Consider the following 18,532-nt stretch of genomic DNA (forward strand, 5'->3'; position numbering starts at 1 on the left):
TCAAAAGGAAAAGGTCAGAATATACATAATTATTATTCTTTCATGACAACTCTCGGGAGATTGGTATGGTAATAGATATTGGCATGGTAATGGATAATACAATGATAATGTATTTTGTTCTTGGCGGAATAGATCTGCTACGCTGCTGCTGCTGAGACTTGCTATTGCGAATACATTCACAGACATCGCTGTGAGCATGTAAGTCATGCTACTGCACATGTAACATACATAAATTAACCCCGTAGAAGATCTACTGTATATACTGGGTGGAGCTGGGGAAGGGGGAGCGTTCTGAAAGCGCGCTGTGAACTGTTAACAGCAAACAATTCAAAAAGTATTTGAATATTTGAGCAGCAAGCTCATTGGCCGCTGATGCAACAGAAACAAATCAGCTGTGCTAAGTAGCTAACGACATGATTGCTGCACCATTCAGAGTTTCATGCCAGAACTATGTAATTATGTTTTTGAATAATTGTCCCCCCCGGACTGATGAAGTGTGCACAATAAAACCAGGAATGTGTATTAAGAAGATAAATGGTGAGTTCAGTGTTGACTTTTTATGTTACTATTCTATGGTAATTTATGGTATTTAAATACAGTTAAACTTAAATACAGTTAAAAATACAGTTTTTTCATGTCTGTGACATCATCGCAACAGTCTAATGATTTTGTGCTTATTATATGGTTTAGGGACCAGTTAGGCCAAAGTGTGTTGTGGTTGCCGTCTGCTAAATAAAACAAAATAATTCTCAGATACTGTATCTCTGATAAAAAATAATAGCTTTATGCTTGTGTGTTTGTAAAAACAGCCAAATTATTATTATTTGTTTGTTTGTTTATTTATTTGCAATAAGAAGATAAACTGTGCCAGACACCATCTCTCATCTACCAGACAAACACTTAATCTGTGACAGTGGCCTACAGATTTTGAGATTATTGTAGTATGTCAGAGAAAATCCATCACCAGGATTCTTAAGAGAGCTCCACCTCATGACAAGGTTCAGTGTGTTCCATTGGTTTCTATTGTAGTTGGTTCCACCCCCCAATAGTCTTAAATGTTACTTGTGATGACATAATAAATAAAAGAAGGGACACCTTTGAGTGCAAATCAAAAACTATTGGTGAAACTAAATCATGTTATGGCACATATTTTTCAGTGAAAATATGAAATACACATTAATTAATTTCCTGATTTGTTCCCATAATGCAACACAGTACATTATACACTATACAATTCTCTTCCCCATCCACCAAACCTGGCGGATTGTTGGTTGCTTTCCTCCAGGAAGTTAAAGATTAACTTTCTGGGCTCAAATTTGTTAACACAAACTGTATATTTCATCCTAAAATTGTTTGTAAAATTTGACACTTTAAGGTAGGTAAGAACTCTAAATTGCTTCCAGAAGTATGAGATTGTTTACAGCACATCCACTACTGTTTGCATTCCTTTACTTGCTGTGTGTTTGATGCCTGGGGAGGGTAGGTGTTTGAATGGGGTGGATAGTAATCTCTTTACGCCTTTTTCAGTGAATTTTTTATGGTAATGGTCTGGGAAAGTGTTTAAAAGCATAATGCTTCCTACATCAGTTTGAGGAGACAGCTAAAACCATTTGGTTCCAAAATACTGTAAAATAAATAATCATTAAGATAAAACTGAAGATTAAATGAAACAAACACAGCATAGGAGCAATGGGTGTAAAATCTTGGGTGATAAATCAAAATCCATCATTAGACATTTTATGGGTCAAGTCATTTTACTGCATATTTCACAAAAGTAAAATCATGTTCTGTCCATGCAAGCATACGTTCATTATTATAACCTTTGGGGTGCCACCTCTTTCAGGATCAAGATGTGATACTCCTGGTGTCGTGAGTGTCTGCTTTTTACCAAGGGGACTGTTGAAATACGACCTTATATACTCTCTGGGTTTTTAAGACTCTATCCTTAAATGGTAATGATAGAGATGGTATTTAGTGTGCTCTCTTTCCCAGACAGTTGTATTTTCCCAGTATGTGCAAGTCTTTTGTTAAGCTGAATGCAGCAGTAGGTCATGCATGAGAATTAATACTGTTTAAGAGGATTCCAGACAGATGGTATTTCTTTGTTGGACCATTGTATTATTTTATTATTATTATTATTATTATAAAACCCAAGCATACCATCTAAATGTGGATGTTTGGAATAAAATAATTGTTGAAGCGTCTTGTGCACACATCACTTTTAATCCATCTTTGTGACCCCTGTCCTAATAAGTACTGTTTATTCATTTCTGTCCTCCCATCATTGTGGAGAGGGAGGAGGACAGGGAGAGAGAGAGAGAGAGAGAGAGAGAGAGAGAGAGAGAGAGAGAGAGAGAGAGAGAGAGCGAGCATGTGTGACTGTTTACAGCTGGGACTATCTGTTTATGTCAACCTGACTGGCAGTGGAGTGACTGTTCATTACGGTCTGTTCATGTTCATCCTCATTACGGATTCTCTCTCCTCAGCGTATCTGCTTATGCTATAGTCTTCTCTAAGCCTTTAAGTGAGACCCTCTTCGGCTGAGCTCTTATCGTTTATGAACAATTTATCAAAGCGATATCCGATCTGACAAAATATTTGAGGTGGCTGTGATATAACGTTACTCCTGTATTGGAGCGAGAGAGCAGGCAAAGGGAATATATTCAAAATACTCGTTTCCAAATGGACGGGATGAAGCCAGAATCGACGGCTGAGGATAATCAAGATGAAAGGGAAGAAAGTAAAGGTTTGTAACTGTGTGTAATCGTTTTCTGTTTTGTACTTCGACTCGGATGATTGTGCTAGATGTTTAGAGAGCGGCTTAACCTATTTGCGTAGGCTTCGCTTGAACGCAATCCGTTGATTGTGAATGGATCGAATATTTTATTGATTGAAGTGCTTGTGATCCTCATCGTGTAATTCACTTATCATTAAAGTGCTTTTACGCCGTTAATTCGATTAGGGAATGCGTATGTTTTATCTAGGCACCTTTGGAGCGCTGGTGATGTCAAATCTTTCCTCTGCGTCTTTGGAAAGCCGTTTCCATTGCTGCGAGTGATGATGATGTTGAATAACAGCTGCTCCTGTTACCTTAGTGATTTCCCCTAAGCAAAAAAGGAAAAAAAGAAGAACATTTCTTTGTTTTTGGACCATATGGATTCATCCATATGAAATAACTATATATCATTACATTTCGAGCATATTCTAAATGTAGTGTTGTCTTGGTGTCGATAGTAGCCTATTGTTGATGGTGACGAGGTGGAGGTGTCGCATTGTATGCTATTGAATATGTTGTTTACATTGCTGTAGTGTTCGCTGCTAAAACCAATGGACGAATTCCTGTTTTTATTATATTATATTTTCCTAATTTTTTTTAACACAAGTCTATTTGATGTGATGTTTACATCTGGAAGACGTATTTTTAAGAGTGTTTGCTCATCTGCAATACGTCTACAGGACGTTTCCTGTCAGATATCAATGTCAGTTTAACATGCATTCTAAATCATTACATCTTAAAGACATCTTCTAAACGTCTATTTGACATCTGACAGGAAACATCCTATAGACGTATTGCAGATGAGCAAACACTCTTTAAAATACGTCTTCCAGATGTAAACATCACAGCAAATAGACTTGTGCTATCTGGGTTGTTTTACAGCTTACAGTAGAAAATAAAAGCATCATACGAAAATAGAATGCATGCTTTGAATATGTAAAGGCTGAGCACTTTAGTGTAACCTACAGCACCTGATCCCCTGGAAAACAAAAACAAAATATGTAATCAAAGCACTGCACTCTACATAAATCTTGTAATACAGGTTATTTGTGATTTCTGAGTTGAACGATGATATTGGTTCAGGATTTATGATAATAAAAACATCTTATAACAAGTTGTGCTCTAAAGAATAATATCCCTGCCTCCCACTTGACCCCCACCAGAATTTACATTTTTCTGGACTATTTTTGTGTAGGCATGTACTTTTATGTTGACTGAGTTATGGATTTATGAGTTATGAAGTCCAAGTTCTCCACAAGCATCAAAGCAACAAGGAGGCTGCTCATCCACTCCACCGACTGGTTATGTCATATATGTTTCAAGCCTTGAATGATCTAATGAGATCTAATCCATCTTTGTTAATATTCACTGCTGATAAAATCATGACATTTAAGCAGATAATTCCATATGCCTTTATTCTTTCTACCGCATTCTTATCCTCTCTCTCATATTAAATTTTGACCAATTTTGCCCCTAGCTCGTGTGTACACCCTCTGCCCATTTGCCTGCCTGTACCTGTTTGTGTTATTTGGAATTAGTAAAAGTTTAAATTTGAACTTTGGACTCCTTCCTGTTCTTCAGGACACCCTTGACAGAAGAACCGACTGCTCTAAAATGGATATCCCCGCTGTCCTCCTCCTGTATTTAGAGCAGGAGAAGCAAACTTTGGAGGAACACATGCGGTCCTTTCTAGAGACTGCTCATTTAACACACGTTTTTCAAGGTGAGCTTGAACGACGTATGCAGATCAGTTAACCGGAGAAGGTCCGCGAGATAACTTTGCTGCCTTTGTGGAGTGGGTGCTGGCGAGCTGTAACTCTCCCTTCACCGTCTGCTTAGGAGAAGAGGATCTCGCCAGTGCCCTTCCTGAGTCTCATCCTGCCGAGACCGTCCCGCCTGAGTCTCGTCCCGCCGAGCCTGCGCTCCCCTCTGTGTTCCCTGTACCCAGACATCCTTGTTTATTTGCCAGCAAAAGTTTGCCGGATGACGCAAACTGCATCAAATGCATTTTGTTTAACCTACTGTCGGCCTGCTCCAAAAGCAAAAGTGCATTATGGGTACATTAAGGGCGCAGCCCCTTTTCTCTCTTTTCTCTAGTCATGTCACACAGATTCACGTTTCTACTTTTATTAAAAGACCATCTTGCCATTTGTGAATTCTCACTTTAAGGCAGCAATAACATTTTTATATAACTTTTTTGCTCTAGTAGTCACAACTTGCTCTTCCTGTGATGTGACTTCTTGTCCTTCCTTTGATGTAACTGCTCTGCAGTTAAAGTCGGCATGAAACGGAAGTTGCAATCGTTTTTTCTTCCAAGTTGTTATGCATACCGGAGGTTCCCGAACAAGAAAAATAAATGTAGGACAGAACTTTTGTTAATCGGGAATAGAGTGGCGCAGGGATGACTTATTTTTGTAGACCAACCCGGAAGTTTGCATCACCTTTGGTTCCCTCGACAAAAACGCAATAAGATTTTTACACTGGCTTTTGGAGTATTGCAGAAAATAAGGTCGCTGACTAACAAAATCTTATGATTCTTACATGTTTTGTTCATTGAGATGATTTTCACAAATGAAAAAAGTCAAAAGCTAAATGTAGGGTATAAACAAACTACACCACAGTCGAATGACTTTCAACGACACTAAGCTTGTGACAACTCTTTCAGTCTTTGTTAAACATTTTCACTGAAAGTTTGAGATATAATAGTTTGCAGCGCGCCATTATAATCTCAACGAGACTGTGGAAAGTGGTCTAGTTAGTAGATGAGTTTACCTGTTCAGCTGATGATTTTTAATGTTTTTTTACTCCACAATGTGTCACAATACAGAAGTAAATTCGATCGCAATTAAATGCCTTAAAACTTTTTTTAAAAAAAACAAAATAAACCTGGCCTTATAGTTGCAGTAAGCAATAATTCCTACATTTTCTAACATTACTGTAAAATAAATAATAAAGACAGTACAACATGCATATTGTTGCATATTTCTTAATTGCTGAATAAATCAGAATATGCACAATGGACTGAATGAACAAAGATGTGCATGTGAAGAAACCAGATGAACAGGTGTTTTGAAGCCTCATTCCTGAGGTTTCGAGGCTAATATATTTGTCTTTTTGTAGAGCAGAATTATGCTGAAATTTTATTCATTTCTTATTTTATACACCTTGTTCAATTGCCTTCAAAGCTTTTTCTGAGTATTGTTCATCATTTGACCAATTCATTGTGCCTTTAATGGGGTACTTGTTTATGTGTCTCAATGAGTACATAACATAAGCCAATGATGAAAGAATATGCATATGAGAATATGATCATTTTCAATCTCACATGCACAGAGGGGGTGACATGCACGCCCTTCTCTTTTTACATAACTCCTGCACTTTCCACATCAAAAGGATTCCATCATTCGTGTGACATGAAAGGGGAGGGGCATATAGACTAAAGGTGGGGAGATAACAATGAAAATTGCAATAATCTCTTTTCACTGTTAGAGTCATTGTTTTTTACATCTGTTTTTGCAATAAGGAAATATGTAGGACTGGGAACAGTAATGGCTCACATGATGGAAATAACATTCTTTTTTCCATTATTGTCTACTGTACAAAAATACATTTTGTGGTCTGCTTTTAGCCTTTAGGCCAATATTGCCGATATAGATGTTAAGGATACTCTCAAATAAAGGCATTTTTATCAGGTTTGTACATTTATTTTCTTGGGACTGGCACATTTATTTGGTGTCAGTGTTCAATAGCAGTGTGGGGAAATTACTCAGAAAAAAATTACTAGATCTATGTCTATGAAGTATTTTTCACATTTCTAAAACCTGAATAGTGAGACTTTTGAATTCTAGAGAATATAGCATTTACTGTAAAACCGTTTTTTTTTTGTGTGTGGATGTACATTGCCTGTTTATGTGTGCAGTTGTGTGTGTTAATGTTTGTGAGTACCTGAGATGAGAGTCTTCAATAAACTGTTGAACTTACAGTGGTGGAAAGTTCTTTAATGGAAAGTTTACATTTTTTTGTAAACTTTTTACAGTTTTTATTTTTCTGTTCAAAATGCTTTTAATTCCTTTTCATTTATGCATGCAGGCCACAAATACCATGCATATCTTATATACAATAAGGTGCATTCGTTTCAGAGGTACCAAAACAAATAGATTACAAAGTAATTTGTACCTAATTTTAAGTTCCCTTACGAAGGGAACTCAACGATGCGTCCATCGACGCCATGGGAACGCCCCCAGCGTGACTGCGTCTGAAGCATCTATGTCAACTAGTCCAATGGAAAGAATGAGCGTCACGGGCGGGTGACGTCATGACCAGGAATTGATAAAAGCACATCCGGTGCAAACCGGCATTAGCTTCTGTTGCCTCAGCAAGCGATCTGTGTTATACTGTCCCTGTCTATTTATTGTTGTCTGTTGCAATTTATTCGGAAACGTTATGGCGAAACAAGTGTACAAGCAGTGTGTTCCTCCCTGCCCGCGTTATTTAACGGGTGGGGACACACACAAGCTTTGTGTCATTTGTTTGGGAGTGGAGCATGCGGTCTCAGCCTTCGAGGGGGCTGAGTGTCAACACTGTGAAATGCTACCGCTCCGCATGCTCCGCTCTCGCCTGTCACTCTTTGATGTAAAGAGTGGGCAGGCTCGCGATCCTCAGGGATCAGGACCCGCGTCTGCCGAGGCGGCGCGGAGAATGCATTCCTGGGGATCGCAAAAGGATCTTTCGGAGGGGTTGGAGACGGGTCCGCGGGCCTTTTCTCCTTCCTTACCCGGAAGATCCAGCGCTCTCCCCCCGGTGTCGGAAGCACGCACTGCGGTTTCTTCCGCCCGGGGAGAGAGCCCTCCATTACTTCAATGCTCTTCCTCCGAGGAGGTCGATGTTATGAGTATGGAGAGTGAAAGCACACACATGGGGGAAAGAGATTCACAATTTATTTCCCCAGCATATGATGAGCTGGTGGATGTTATGTCACGGGCTGTAGAGAAATTAAATATTGAATGGCCATCTGAGAATAAAGGCGCTCGTCCTAAAAGTAAATTAGATGAGCGCTTTTTATCTTCCACGACATTATCTCCACCACGAGGGCTTCCCTTTTTTCCCGATCTTCATAATGAAATATCGAAATCGTGGAATAAACCTTACTCTTCACGACTTTTTAGCCCTCAAGTTAACACTTATTCGAGAATAAGAGGGCTAAAAGAGTATGGTTATGAGGCGATGCCCCAGGCGGAACAGAATTTAGCCAGCTATCTTTCGCCTGGTCCCGCATCGTCCCTGAAAGCCTCGGCTTTGCCCACTAGACCGCTTAAAGCCACCTCGGTTTTAGTGGGCAAAGCTTATACGGCAGCAGGTCAAGCTGGAGCATGTCTGCACACAATGGCAGTGCTTCAGGCTTATCAAGCTGACCTGCTGGGGGATCTGGATAGTAGTGAGGGAATTTCTCATGACGATATTCGAGAACTTCGTCGGGCTACCGATCTTTCTCTCAGGGCTACTAAGGAGACCGCCAGAGCAATTGGGCGGTCTATGGCAGCCTTGGTAGCTACTGAGAGACATTTATGGTTAAATCTGTCAGAGATTAAAGAAAAAGATCGGGCTTTTTTATTAGATGCTCCGCTTGAACCTTCTGGTCTCTTCGGCGACGCAGTCCACGCGGTCGTCGAGAGATTTCAGGAGTCTAAAAAACAAGCTGACGCTTTTAAAAAGTTTATCCCTCGCCGTGTCCAGCCCCCTGGGGCTGCTGGGCGTGAGCAGCCCCAGCCGTCGAGCTCATCATATCGTGTGCATCAGAAAGAGAGTGTTGCATCTCGTGCACCTCCACGTAGAGACTGGAGACAGACGCAACCCTCTCAACCGAAGTCTTCTAAGTCGAAGCCGGATCTGAGGACCGTTCTTCAGGCGAAGAAGACTTCGGTTAAAAAAAAAAGGTCCTGATGTTCACGCATCAGGCCTGTGAGGACAGCCCCGACCGAAGTGGAGCGGTGTACACCTCATTTTACGGTGCCCGTTCCATTTCGGGGTCCTCACGAGACCGTTCTGCCAACCCTGCCACCCTCGGTGCTTCAGGGCGCAGCGGTCTCCAGCGAGTCGCTGATGCTATGCTGCGGCACAGCATCGGTTTCGCGCCCTCTGAGGGGGGCCTTAGAGCGGCCAGTTCAGGTAGTTCCTGCCATTATGTTTCAGGCTCCGGAATTGGCTGTCTCGATAACACCAGAGACCAGCCTCGAGAGGCTGGTTCCCTTAGTAAATTTTCTGGCAGCGTGGAAGCTTCTGCCGAATATTTCTCATTGGGTCCTGCAGATTGTAGAGAAAGGATACAGAATCCAGTTTGGTTCTCGTCCTCCTCGTTACAACGGGGTGCTGCCCACAGTGGTGCATCCCGAGCAGGCTCTGGTAATGGAGCAAGAGGTAAAGGCCCTGTTAGCAAAGGAAGCTATAGAACAGGTGTACTCACCCGACAGAGAGTCGGGTTTTTACAGCCGTTATTTCATTGTTCCAAAAAAGGATGGGGGGTTGCGTCCCATTTTAGATCTTCGTCTGTTGAATCGTTCAGTACAGAAACTCAAGTTCAAGATGCTGACACTCAAACAGATCGCGACTCAAATCAGATCCGAGGACTGGTTTGTCACGATAGATCTGAAGGACGCCTACTTCCATATCTCCATCCTCCCTCAGCACAGGAAGTTCCTAAGGTTTTCTTTCGGGGGCAAAGAATACCAATATCGGGTTCTTCCTTTCGGTCTAGCTTTATCACCCCGCACGTTCACGAAATGCGTGGATGCAGCTCTAGCCCCTCTCAGGCTTCAGGGCATACGTATTCTGAACTACATCGACGACTGGCTGGTTCTGGCGGAATCAGAGCAGTCGGCGGTTCGGCACCGAGGTGTCGTTCTCGCTCATATGCAGATGTTGGGGTTGAGGCTCAACGCCAAGAAGAGTGTTCTTTCTCCAGTACAGAGAACCACTTTCCTTGGTGTGGTATGGGATTCAGTGACGATGCGGGCCACTCTATCGCCCGTTCGTGTAGCTGCTATCCTGACAGCCACCAAAGAGCTAAAGCTAGGCCAGTCACGCACTGTGAAACAGTTCGAGAGACTGTTGGGTCTCTTGGCGGCAGCGTCCAACGTGATTCCTTTTGGCCTGCTGTACATGAGACCTTTACAGTGGTGGCTAAGGACCAGAGGGTTCTCCCCGAGGGGAAACCCACTTCGTATGATCAAGGTCACGCGGCGGTGCCTTCGTGCCTTAATTATATGGAGGAAACATTGGTTCTTAACCCAGGGTCCGGTATTGGGAGCTCTTTGCCATCGTGTTACGATCTCGACAGATGCTTCCCTCACCGGCTGGGGAGCGGTAATGGAAGGCCGCTCGGTTCAGGGTCTGTGGAAAAGTCATCATCTTTCGTGGCACATCAATTGCTTGGAGATGATGGCTGTCTTCAATGCGTTGAGACAGTTTCTCCCAGACCTGAGGGGCCATCATGTGCTTGTACGAACAGACAACACATCAGTGGTCTCTTATCTGAACCGTCAGGGGGGTCTGCGGTCGCGTCCGCTCTGCAAACTGGCGCACCAGATCTGTGGTCTCTGGGGAAGGTACTCTCCCTGAGGGCAGTGTATATTCCTGGGGACCAGAATGTGGGGGCAGACATCCTGTCGAGGCAGGAGCTGAGGCCAGGGGATTGGAGACTCCACCCCGAGGCGGTGGAGAAAATTTGGGAGTTTTACGGCCAAGCAGAGGTGGATCTGTTTGCGTCTCAGCACACGACGCACTGTCCACTTTGGTTCTCCCTTACTCACCCAGCCCCCCTGGGGCTGGATGCTATGGTGCAGACGTGGCCGAGGCTACGTCTGTACGCATTTCCCCCTGTTGCTCTGCTCCCAGGAGTTCTGGAACGAGTCCGCCAGTACGGAATAAGCCTACTGCTTGTAGCACCACGCTGGCCGAGTCGGATCTGGTTTGCGGACCTGATCCATCTCTTAGACGGTCCTCCCTTGGAGATCCCGATCAGGAGAGACCTTCTGTCTCAGGCCGGGGGCACAATATTTCACCCTCGGCCAGAGATTTGGAACCTGTGGGTTTGGCCTCTGAGGGGGCCCAACTCATAGAGAGTGGTCTCTCAGCTGAGGCTGCTGAGACCATCCTAAGCTCCAGAGCTCCAGCTACTAGGAAACTTTATGCGCTGAAATGGAAAGTTTTTTCTGTATGGTGTCACCGACATCAGTGGGATCCGGTTAACTGTTCTGTGAACACAGTACTCGAGTTCTTGCAGGAGCGCTTTACGTCAGGTTTATGTCCTTCCACACTTAAGGTTTACGTGGCGGCCATTGCGGCTTACCACGCCCTGGTTGGGGGCACATCGTTGGGTCGAGACCCCCTGATTACACGTTTCCTTCGTGGCACACTGAGGCTGAGGCCTGCAACTCGCACTAGGGTGCCAGCTTGGGATTTGGCATTAGTACTAGAAGGCCTGTCTAGGGCTCCATTCGAGCCCTTAGATTCGGTTTCAGAGAAATTTCTTACCCTTAAGACTATCTTTCTGCTAGCTATTTCGTCCCTTAAGAGAGTTGGAGACCTTCAGGCCCTTTCGGTTTCCCCCACTTGCCTTGAGTTTGCACCGGGGATGGTCAAGGCATTCTTATATCCAAAACAGGGATACGTCCCTAAGGTGCCGACCTTGATTCCGAGGCCTATCGTGCTGCAGGCTTTCTGTCCTCCTCCTTTTACATCTGCGGACCAGGAAAGGCTGAACCTCTTGTGTCCAGTGCGAGCACTGGATACTTATGTTCATCGGACATCTTCTATGAGGAAGTCCGACCAGTTATTTATTTGCTTTGGATCACCTAAGAAGGGTCTTCCTGCTTCTAAACAGACGGTTAGCAAGTGGATAGTCGAGGCTATTTCACTTGCATACGAGTACTCTGACCATCCGTGTCCCTTGGTGGTCAGAGCTCACTCAACGAGGGGTATGGCGGCCTCTAAAGCCTTGTTATTTGGGGTTTCCCTCCAAGACGTTTGTGATGCGGCAGGCTGGTCCTCACCGCTCACATTCGTCAGGTTTTACAGTTTGGACCTGGATGCTGCCCCAGGTTCTCAGGTGCTTAATGCTTAGTTACAACAGACTGACACTCAGGTACTTGGAATTCTGGCGCTTTGGGTATTCTCGTTCCCATGGCGTCGATGGACGCACCGTTGAGTTCCCTTCGTAAGGGAACGTCTCAGGTTACTATTGTAACCATAGTTCCCTGAGAACAGGGAACGAGACGATGCGTCACCCTGCCATACTTCCTGCATCCCTGTGATCGGCTTGCTTCGGCAATTTTCAAAGCTAATGCCGGTTTGCACCGGATGTGCTTTTATCAATTCCTGGTCATGACGTCACCCGCCCGTGACGCTCATTCTTTCCATTGGACTAGTTGACATAGATGCTTCAGACGCAGTCACGCTGGGGGCGTTCCCATGGCGTCGATGGACGCATCGTCTCGTTCCCTGTTCTCAGGGAACTATGGTTACAATAGTAACCTGAGACGTTTTATGTGTACAACAAATATGTGTAAATCAGGTAATATAATTAAAATGTATTTGGAAATCAGTAACTGTTTCCAATTACAGGAATTTAGAAAAAACAAATGTTATGCTAATGTTTATGGGTAATCAATTCAATAGCTAACAGCAACATATTAATTGTCACTTTGAACAATTTATACTGGTTAAATATACACAGACCCCTTTGATTTTGGTAATATAGATAACCTTTTTCATATTTAAGTTAAAATTGAAATAAGACTTTATGGGTGCTGGTTCCGACTGATTCAGGTTGTTCTTCTTTCTATTTTTTTATCCAGTGTATTTTAAACAACTTTCTTCTGGAGTATGAGGGGTGTGTGTGTTTTTGCTGTAGTCTATACACTGGGCTTTTCATTACCCAGCATCAGTTAACCTGATCTCTGTTCCCATACTACTTCCCACTTTCATTCTCTCTATCTATCTCTCCCTCCATCTCTCCCCATTTAAATTCCCCCTTCCTCTCTCTACTTCAACAGCAGAATACGGTTGTCAGTCCTGTTTCATATGGTTCCATTCACCCACAATTTAGTTGTGACAGCCGCATTCTATAACTGATCTGCTCTGATCTTTAATTTTCAGCATGTCCACATGTTCAAATAAACTAAACTTAGGTTATCCTATACTGTGTGAATCATACTTCAAAATAAGTTGTCTGTTAAGTGTACACTGTATACACTCTTGTGTTGTTTCATCTGGAGTTCCAGGTACTTCCAGTAGCCCAAAGAGCAGTTTGTTATTTGAAGGTTTTAGATCCGGCCTCTGTCTTCCAGCGGAGCTGCTACCATGAGGTTTGTAGTAAACATTTCATATGAATCATTCAAAGATGTTGTCTGTTAATTGGGATTTTACTTGCACCTGGATTGAACCCATTGAGTCCATTTTGAGACTTCAGTCTTTCATTACTGTCAATGTGGTTGCAGGTGTTATTCAGAGCTATTGTGACTATATAAAGGGGCTTGAGGCTCCTGTGTTGTTGAATTGGACCATTTTTGACCTACTACGGTTCTCAATTCCAAACACTGATATGTAAGCTTAGCCTTTCTCAAGATTGCAGAGTACTGTGAGCATGTGAGAGTAATCACAGAGAAGGAAAACAACTTCATGTGCCTCTCATTTGGAACAACTCACCCAGGGCATGCTGACAGCCTCCATCTGCCACCACAAACTCAAGTCTGTTAAGACACTTTTGTGTAAGAGTGTGTGGGCGAGTGCTTTCATAAGCTTGTAGATGTGTGCGTGTGCATTCATGGTTCTGTGTGTTGACATGAACATTGGCGTGTGTGTGTGTGTGTGTGTGTGTGTGTGTGTGTGTGTTGTGTATAGGTATGAACAACACTAACAGGCAGGTTGGCACAGCATGTCCTGTTCCTGCTTAATGCCATTCATCCTCCTGTATATGGATCTTGTCCACTCTGCCCACTGGTGCGCAATCTGCTGTTCTCTCATTCTTTCTTTATCATCTCTCTATCAGAGAGAGAAAACATGTATTCATAGTGATGCCTCATACTTTATTTATAATTTAAATTATAAAACTTTTGTACAGTTTTAGAGGAATATTTGAAGCCCTAATAACAATAAATATATATTTTCCTGCATAAAGATAGTTATATTAGACGTTTCTTCCCGATTTTGACATAAATTCGAGTGAAACTGCTTCTCAAACAAGAAAAAATGTAGGGCGGGACTTGCTTTTGTCCATCGGAAATTGATTGGTTAAGGTTTGCTTTTGCTGCGGTCTCATGTGGGAGACAGGTTGTCCCACCCTAACATTAGGATCCTTAAGAAAGATATACAGAGCATCAGTTGATTTATCAGCAAGTAAAAGAAGGTTTGAACATCATGTTACTCAGTTTGTTCTTTTGATGTTAAGGAATAATACTGTAGTATCCATCCTGCTTGTCACATATCTCACCGTGATAGGGCGTGGTAAGTTTTTTAAAGAGACAGTTCACCCAAAAAGGCAGAATTTGTCATCATTTGCTCAATATTCTTTAATCATGTAACACCAAAGAATACATTTCGAAAAATTCCTTTTGTATTTGTTTTGGGGTATAAAATCAATGAGGTCCAATGTTGTTTGGACCCAAGCGTTTTCCAGATATCTTCTTTGTGTTCCAGAGAAGATAAGAAATGCATACAAGTTTTGGATCAATGTGAATGATGACAGAATTTTCATTTTTGGGCGAGCTATCCCGTTAGCACCCAAAAAGTGTGTAAACATGGTCATTGTTGATGCATTCACCTGAGTGAAGTCGGAAGTGCTGAAGTTGCTGAAGTGCAAAGTTAAGTTCAAAATGAGTAATTTTTTACACTATACTCCATATTTCATCAACCGCTTTTATCTTTGTGATTTACCCTAAAGGATCAAGGACAGTTTGATTCCTTCTGTTATGAGTTCCACCTCTGCCATCTCTCAGACTAGTGAAGAGGAGAGGAGCTTCATCTTGGACAGAATCTATATACAACGGAAAACCAAAATTGTCCATTGAACTTAATTAAATTGAGAAAATCAGTTACAATTACAATCCATCTTCCACACAACAAGAACTAAACAAAGAAATAATGCTCACATCTAGTTCCTGCCAACGCTCTTTTTCCCACGAATTTGTGGAATGGAAAGGTTCCATGGATCTTAAAGGTTGTTCATGGAACCATTGATGAAAGAACCTTTATTTTTTAAGAGGGAATGATAATTATTTATGTGGTCTCAACGCAAATAGATAAAGTAAACTTCCATTTTATTATTTTAAACATATTGCATTCATTTAAATGTTTTAAAATATAAATGTGTGTGTGAGGAGCAAATCACAAAGGAGTATTAGCTCATTTTAATTAATTGTACTGAACAAGCAGCACAAATCTATTTTAAGTGTAATTTCAAGTTGTTTACATATCACCACAGGAACAGTAGGTCATAGTTCAGGATGCCATGTATTTACATAGGCTAAATAATTACAGATGAATTCTAATTATAACTGTCAGCCATTGTTTTTGAAACTGCTTGTAATTACACATATGCTGCGTTCACACGGGTCCCGCGGGACCCAACGCAAATCTCGCGGGAGCGGGCGGTTTGAACTTTGCTGCGGGCTGGAATGGGCGGCTAAAAAAAAAACTGTGGGATCGGGAGGTAGCCTAGCCACATGATTGAGATGTCATTAAATGATGTGGAAAAGAACCTCAAACGAAGTATTTACAGCACAAAACCTAAGCAAGGCAAGTCTGACATTTGGACTACTATTCATCTTCCTGATCAGTGCATCAGAATGTATGCAGGCCAGGGAAACGAAACAAACAACACCATGAATCTCTTTGATAATAGCAATACAAATACGTGTTTTTTCCTGCGGGACGGGAGAAGACTCAAAATAAATTCATCTCTATTATTGTGCGGGAATAAATTCTCAGAGTTTTGCGGGTGCGGGTGGGAGTGGACATACATATTGCGGGAGCGGGCGGGAGTGTAACACATACGTTGCGGGAGCAGGCGGTAATGGTCAGAAATTCGGCGGGCACAGGCGGGAGCGGGATGAAGAAAACAGTCCCACGCAGGGCTCTAGTTCACACCATATTGTAATTACCATAAATAAAGCTCTGTATCCTTTCAAAACGTTCTCCCGTACTTTGATGTCATACACCGATCGGTCTGCACAGCGCCACTCCAAGTTGAACACACCTTAAATCTGCAGTGGTCAGGTGGTACAGCGGCCACGTGGTACAAATTGTAGCTCTCAGAAAATTACAAATTCTACAAGCACGTGAAAGCTTTTTACAGTTCAGAATCATTACGGTAATTACGACATGGCTCGAACGCATCTTTAGTTTTTGTTTTTAGTGTTTTAATTAATTATAGTAACGTGTAATATGTACAGTACCACTGTAAAGTAAAGCATCACTGAACAGTACATTTCTTTCTCACCCTGTATGCTCAGGAACAAACAAGCTGTTATGTTTGTTGTAACTGGTGAGTTCACATTATAATCGTAGTAGTGTAGGCTTGAGTTCAGAGTGGGTGTGTGTTATGAGTTAATCTTTGATGAAAAAGACAGAATAGTGAAACGTGTGCCATCTATATGTTTTATGTGTTCGTGTGAATTATGTGTACACAGGCATACGAGTTTGTTAAAAATGACAAAGTAAAATGCTACACTAGAATTCTTTTCACTTCAGGCATCCCTGATGGATGTGAATGGACAGTCAGCTACCACACATGCACACAAAAACACATGCACTCACTTTAGAACTGGGTCTAAAACTCACAGCATCGAGCATTGATCAACACAGTCTGTTGGTGCTAAGAGGAGGGGTAACCTTAAAAGCTGTCCAATTAATAATGGCCATTTTCTCACACTAAACACTGTCTGTCTCTCAGCAGGGTCTCACAGCAGTCCTACCTAACCTCCTCCACTCAAAAATCATTGCTTAACTATCATAAAATATCTAAACTGATTTCTGATCAGTCACTAAAACAAGCTCAATTCAAACTGAATCCCACAAAATAGGTTGGTAGAAGAGTGAATATGTGTGGGAGATGATACTTTTTTGACAGGGGCTTTGCTAATTTAATTCATATAATCTTAGATCCTGGCCAAAATTTGCCCATTGGGCTCTGTCCATCATGGCCTCCTAATCATCCCTATTTACTGATTGGCTTCATCACTGTCTCCTCTCCACCAATAAGCTGGTGTGTGGTGTGCGTTCTGGCACAATATGGCTGCCTTTGCATCATCCAGGTGGATGCTGCATATTGGTGGTGGTTGAAGAGATTCCCCCCTTCCATATTTGAAGCGCTTTAAGTTACAAGAGAAGCACTATATAAATGTAAAGAATCATAGACAATGTAATTGGTTGCGTGAGGTGTCTGTCCATTGGAACAGCATTTTCATTGGTTACTCTGTTAACATGGATATTCTTATACTTCCTTTAAGGGGTTTCTACTGTTAAGTGCATTCGTTATTCCGTTCAATCAAGCCAAAATATTGTCCAAAATTATAGGGGTCCTATTATGTTTTTTTTTTGTTTTTTTTACATTTTTAACTATCAAACTTTTTGTGTGTAATGTTGCTGTTTGAGCATGAAAAAAGTCTGCAAAGTTACAAAGCACAAAGTCCACTCCAAAGTGAGTTATTTTCAGTAAGCACTGTTTCTGAACTCCCTGAAACGCCTTGATGGTACTCTTAAAGGGTTAGTTCACCCAAAAATGAAAATTAAGTCATTAATTACTCACCCCCATGCTGTACCAACCCCGTAAGACCTTCGTTCATCTTCGGAACACAAATGAAGATATTTTTGATTAAATCTGAGAGGTGGATCACTGCTACATAGGCTCCCAGAGGGAATGAAACTTGACGGCCCAGAAAGTCATTAAAGAACATGTTTAAATATTCCATGTGCCTACAGTGGCTCAACTATAAGTTTATCAAGCGACGAGAATACTTTTTTCCCGAAAAAACCCCCATAAATAACGACTTTATTCGACTACTCCTTTTCTTCCTTGTGGGCCTGAGACGAGAGTTCAAGAGATTTCCACGACGCATGCGCGAGAACTGAGAAGAGGACGTTCTTCTTCTAATACTTCTTGTTCAGTTCTCGCGCATGCGTCGTGGAAATCTCTTGAAACTATGTAGTGGTTTGAAGCTTTATCTTTAATAGTATATCACATTGATATGTCATTTGCATCTTTGGACATTTCTGGAAAAAGGGTGTAAAACTTATTTACCCGAATAATTAATGGCTTTGATGTGATTGCATGCTCAGAAAGAGCAACACTGCATTAAGCCACTTTCTAATCATTTACTGATTTATTATTGGACCATATACACATCAAGGTTTGGCAGGTTTTACATTTGAAGCCTATCATGTAGGAGCAGTCTTGGTTTTTAACAGCTGTTGCTGCCTTCCATCTACATATATAAATTCATATAAGAAATTGCAGTCATAGCAGCTGCATCTGGCAGCGGTGTGGCCACTAAGGTGGGGGTGGATCAAAGCAATTTCAAACCATTACCCCCTCTCTCTCTCTCTCTCTCTCTCTCTCTCTCTCTCTCTCTCTCTCTCTCTCTCTCCACTGAAATGCACCGATTCACTGACAGATCATAATCTGACCTGACTTACCAAATGCAGCAATGGCAAATGCTAAATGAACATTGGTGCTCACTAAGTCATGTAGTGCTTGATATCAAG

At 42.1% G+C, this 18,532-nt stretch overlaps 1 protein-coding gene across 2 annotated transcripts in view; it reads left to right on the forward strand.

Moving 5' to 3' along the window:
* Nucleotides 1-2,349: 2,349 nt before the first annotated feature.
* Nucleotides 2,350-18,532, forward strand: part of gpm6ba (glycoprotein M6Ba) — a 121,500-nt gene continuing 105,317 nt past the window's right edge. The window contains exon 1 of one of the 2 annotated variants that reach the window (XM_077232268.1): nucleotides 2,350-2,746. In XM_077232268.1, the coding sequence (XP_077088383.1) occupies nucleotides 2,683-2,746 (64 nt within the window). In that variant the 5' untranslated portion in view covers nucleotides 2,350-2,682. The remainder of the gene's footprint in view (nucleotides 2,747-18,532) is intronic. The other variant, XM_077232270.1, reaches the window with a different exon arrangement.

Source organism: Siphateles boraxobius, unplaced genomic scaffold (assembly GCF_051911475.1).
Source record: "Siphateles boraxobius isolate OS27281-9 unplaced genomic scaffold, OSU_SipBor_1 17, whole genome shotgun sequence".
Classification (NCBI taxonomy): Eukaryota; Metazoa; Chordata; class Actinopteri; order Cypriniformes; family Leuciscidae; genus Siphateles; species Siphateles boraxobius.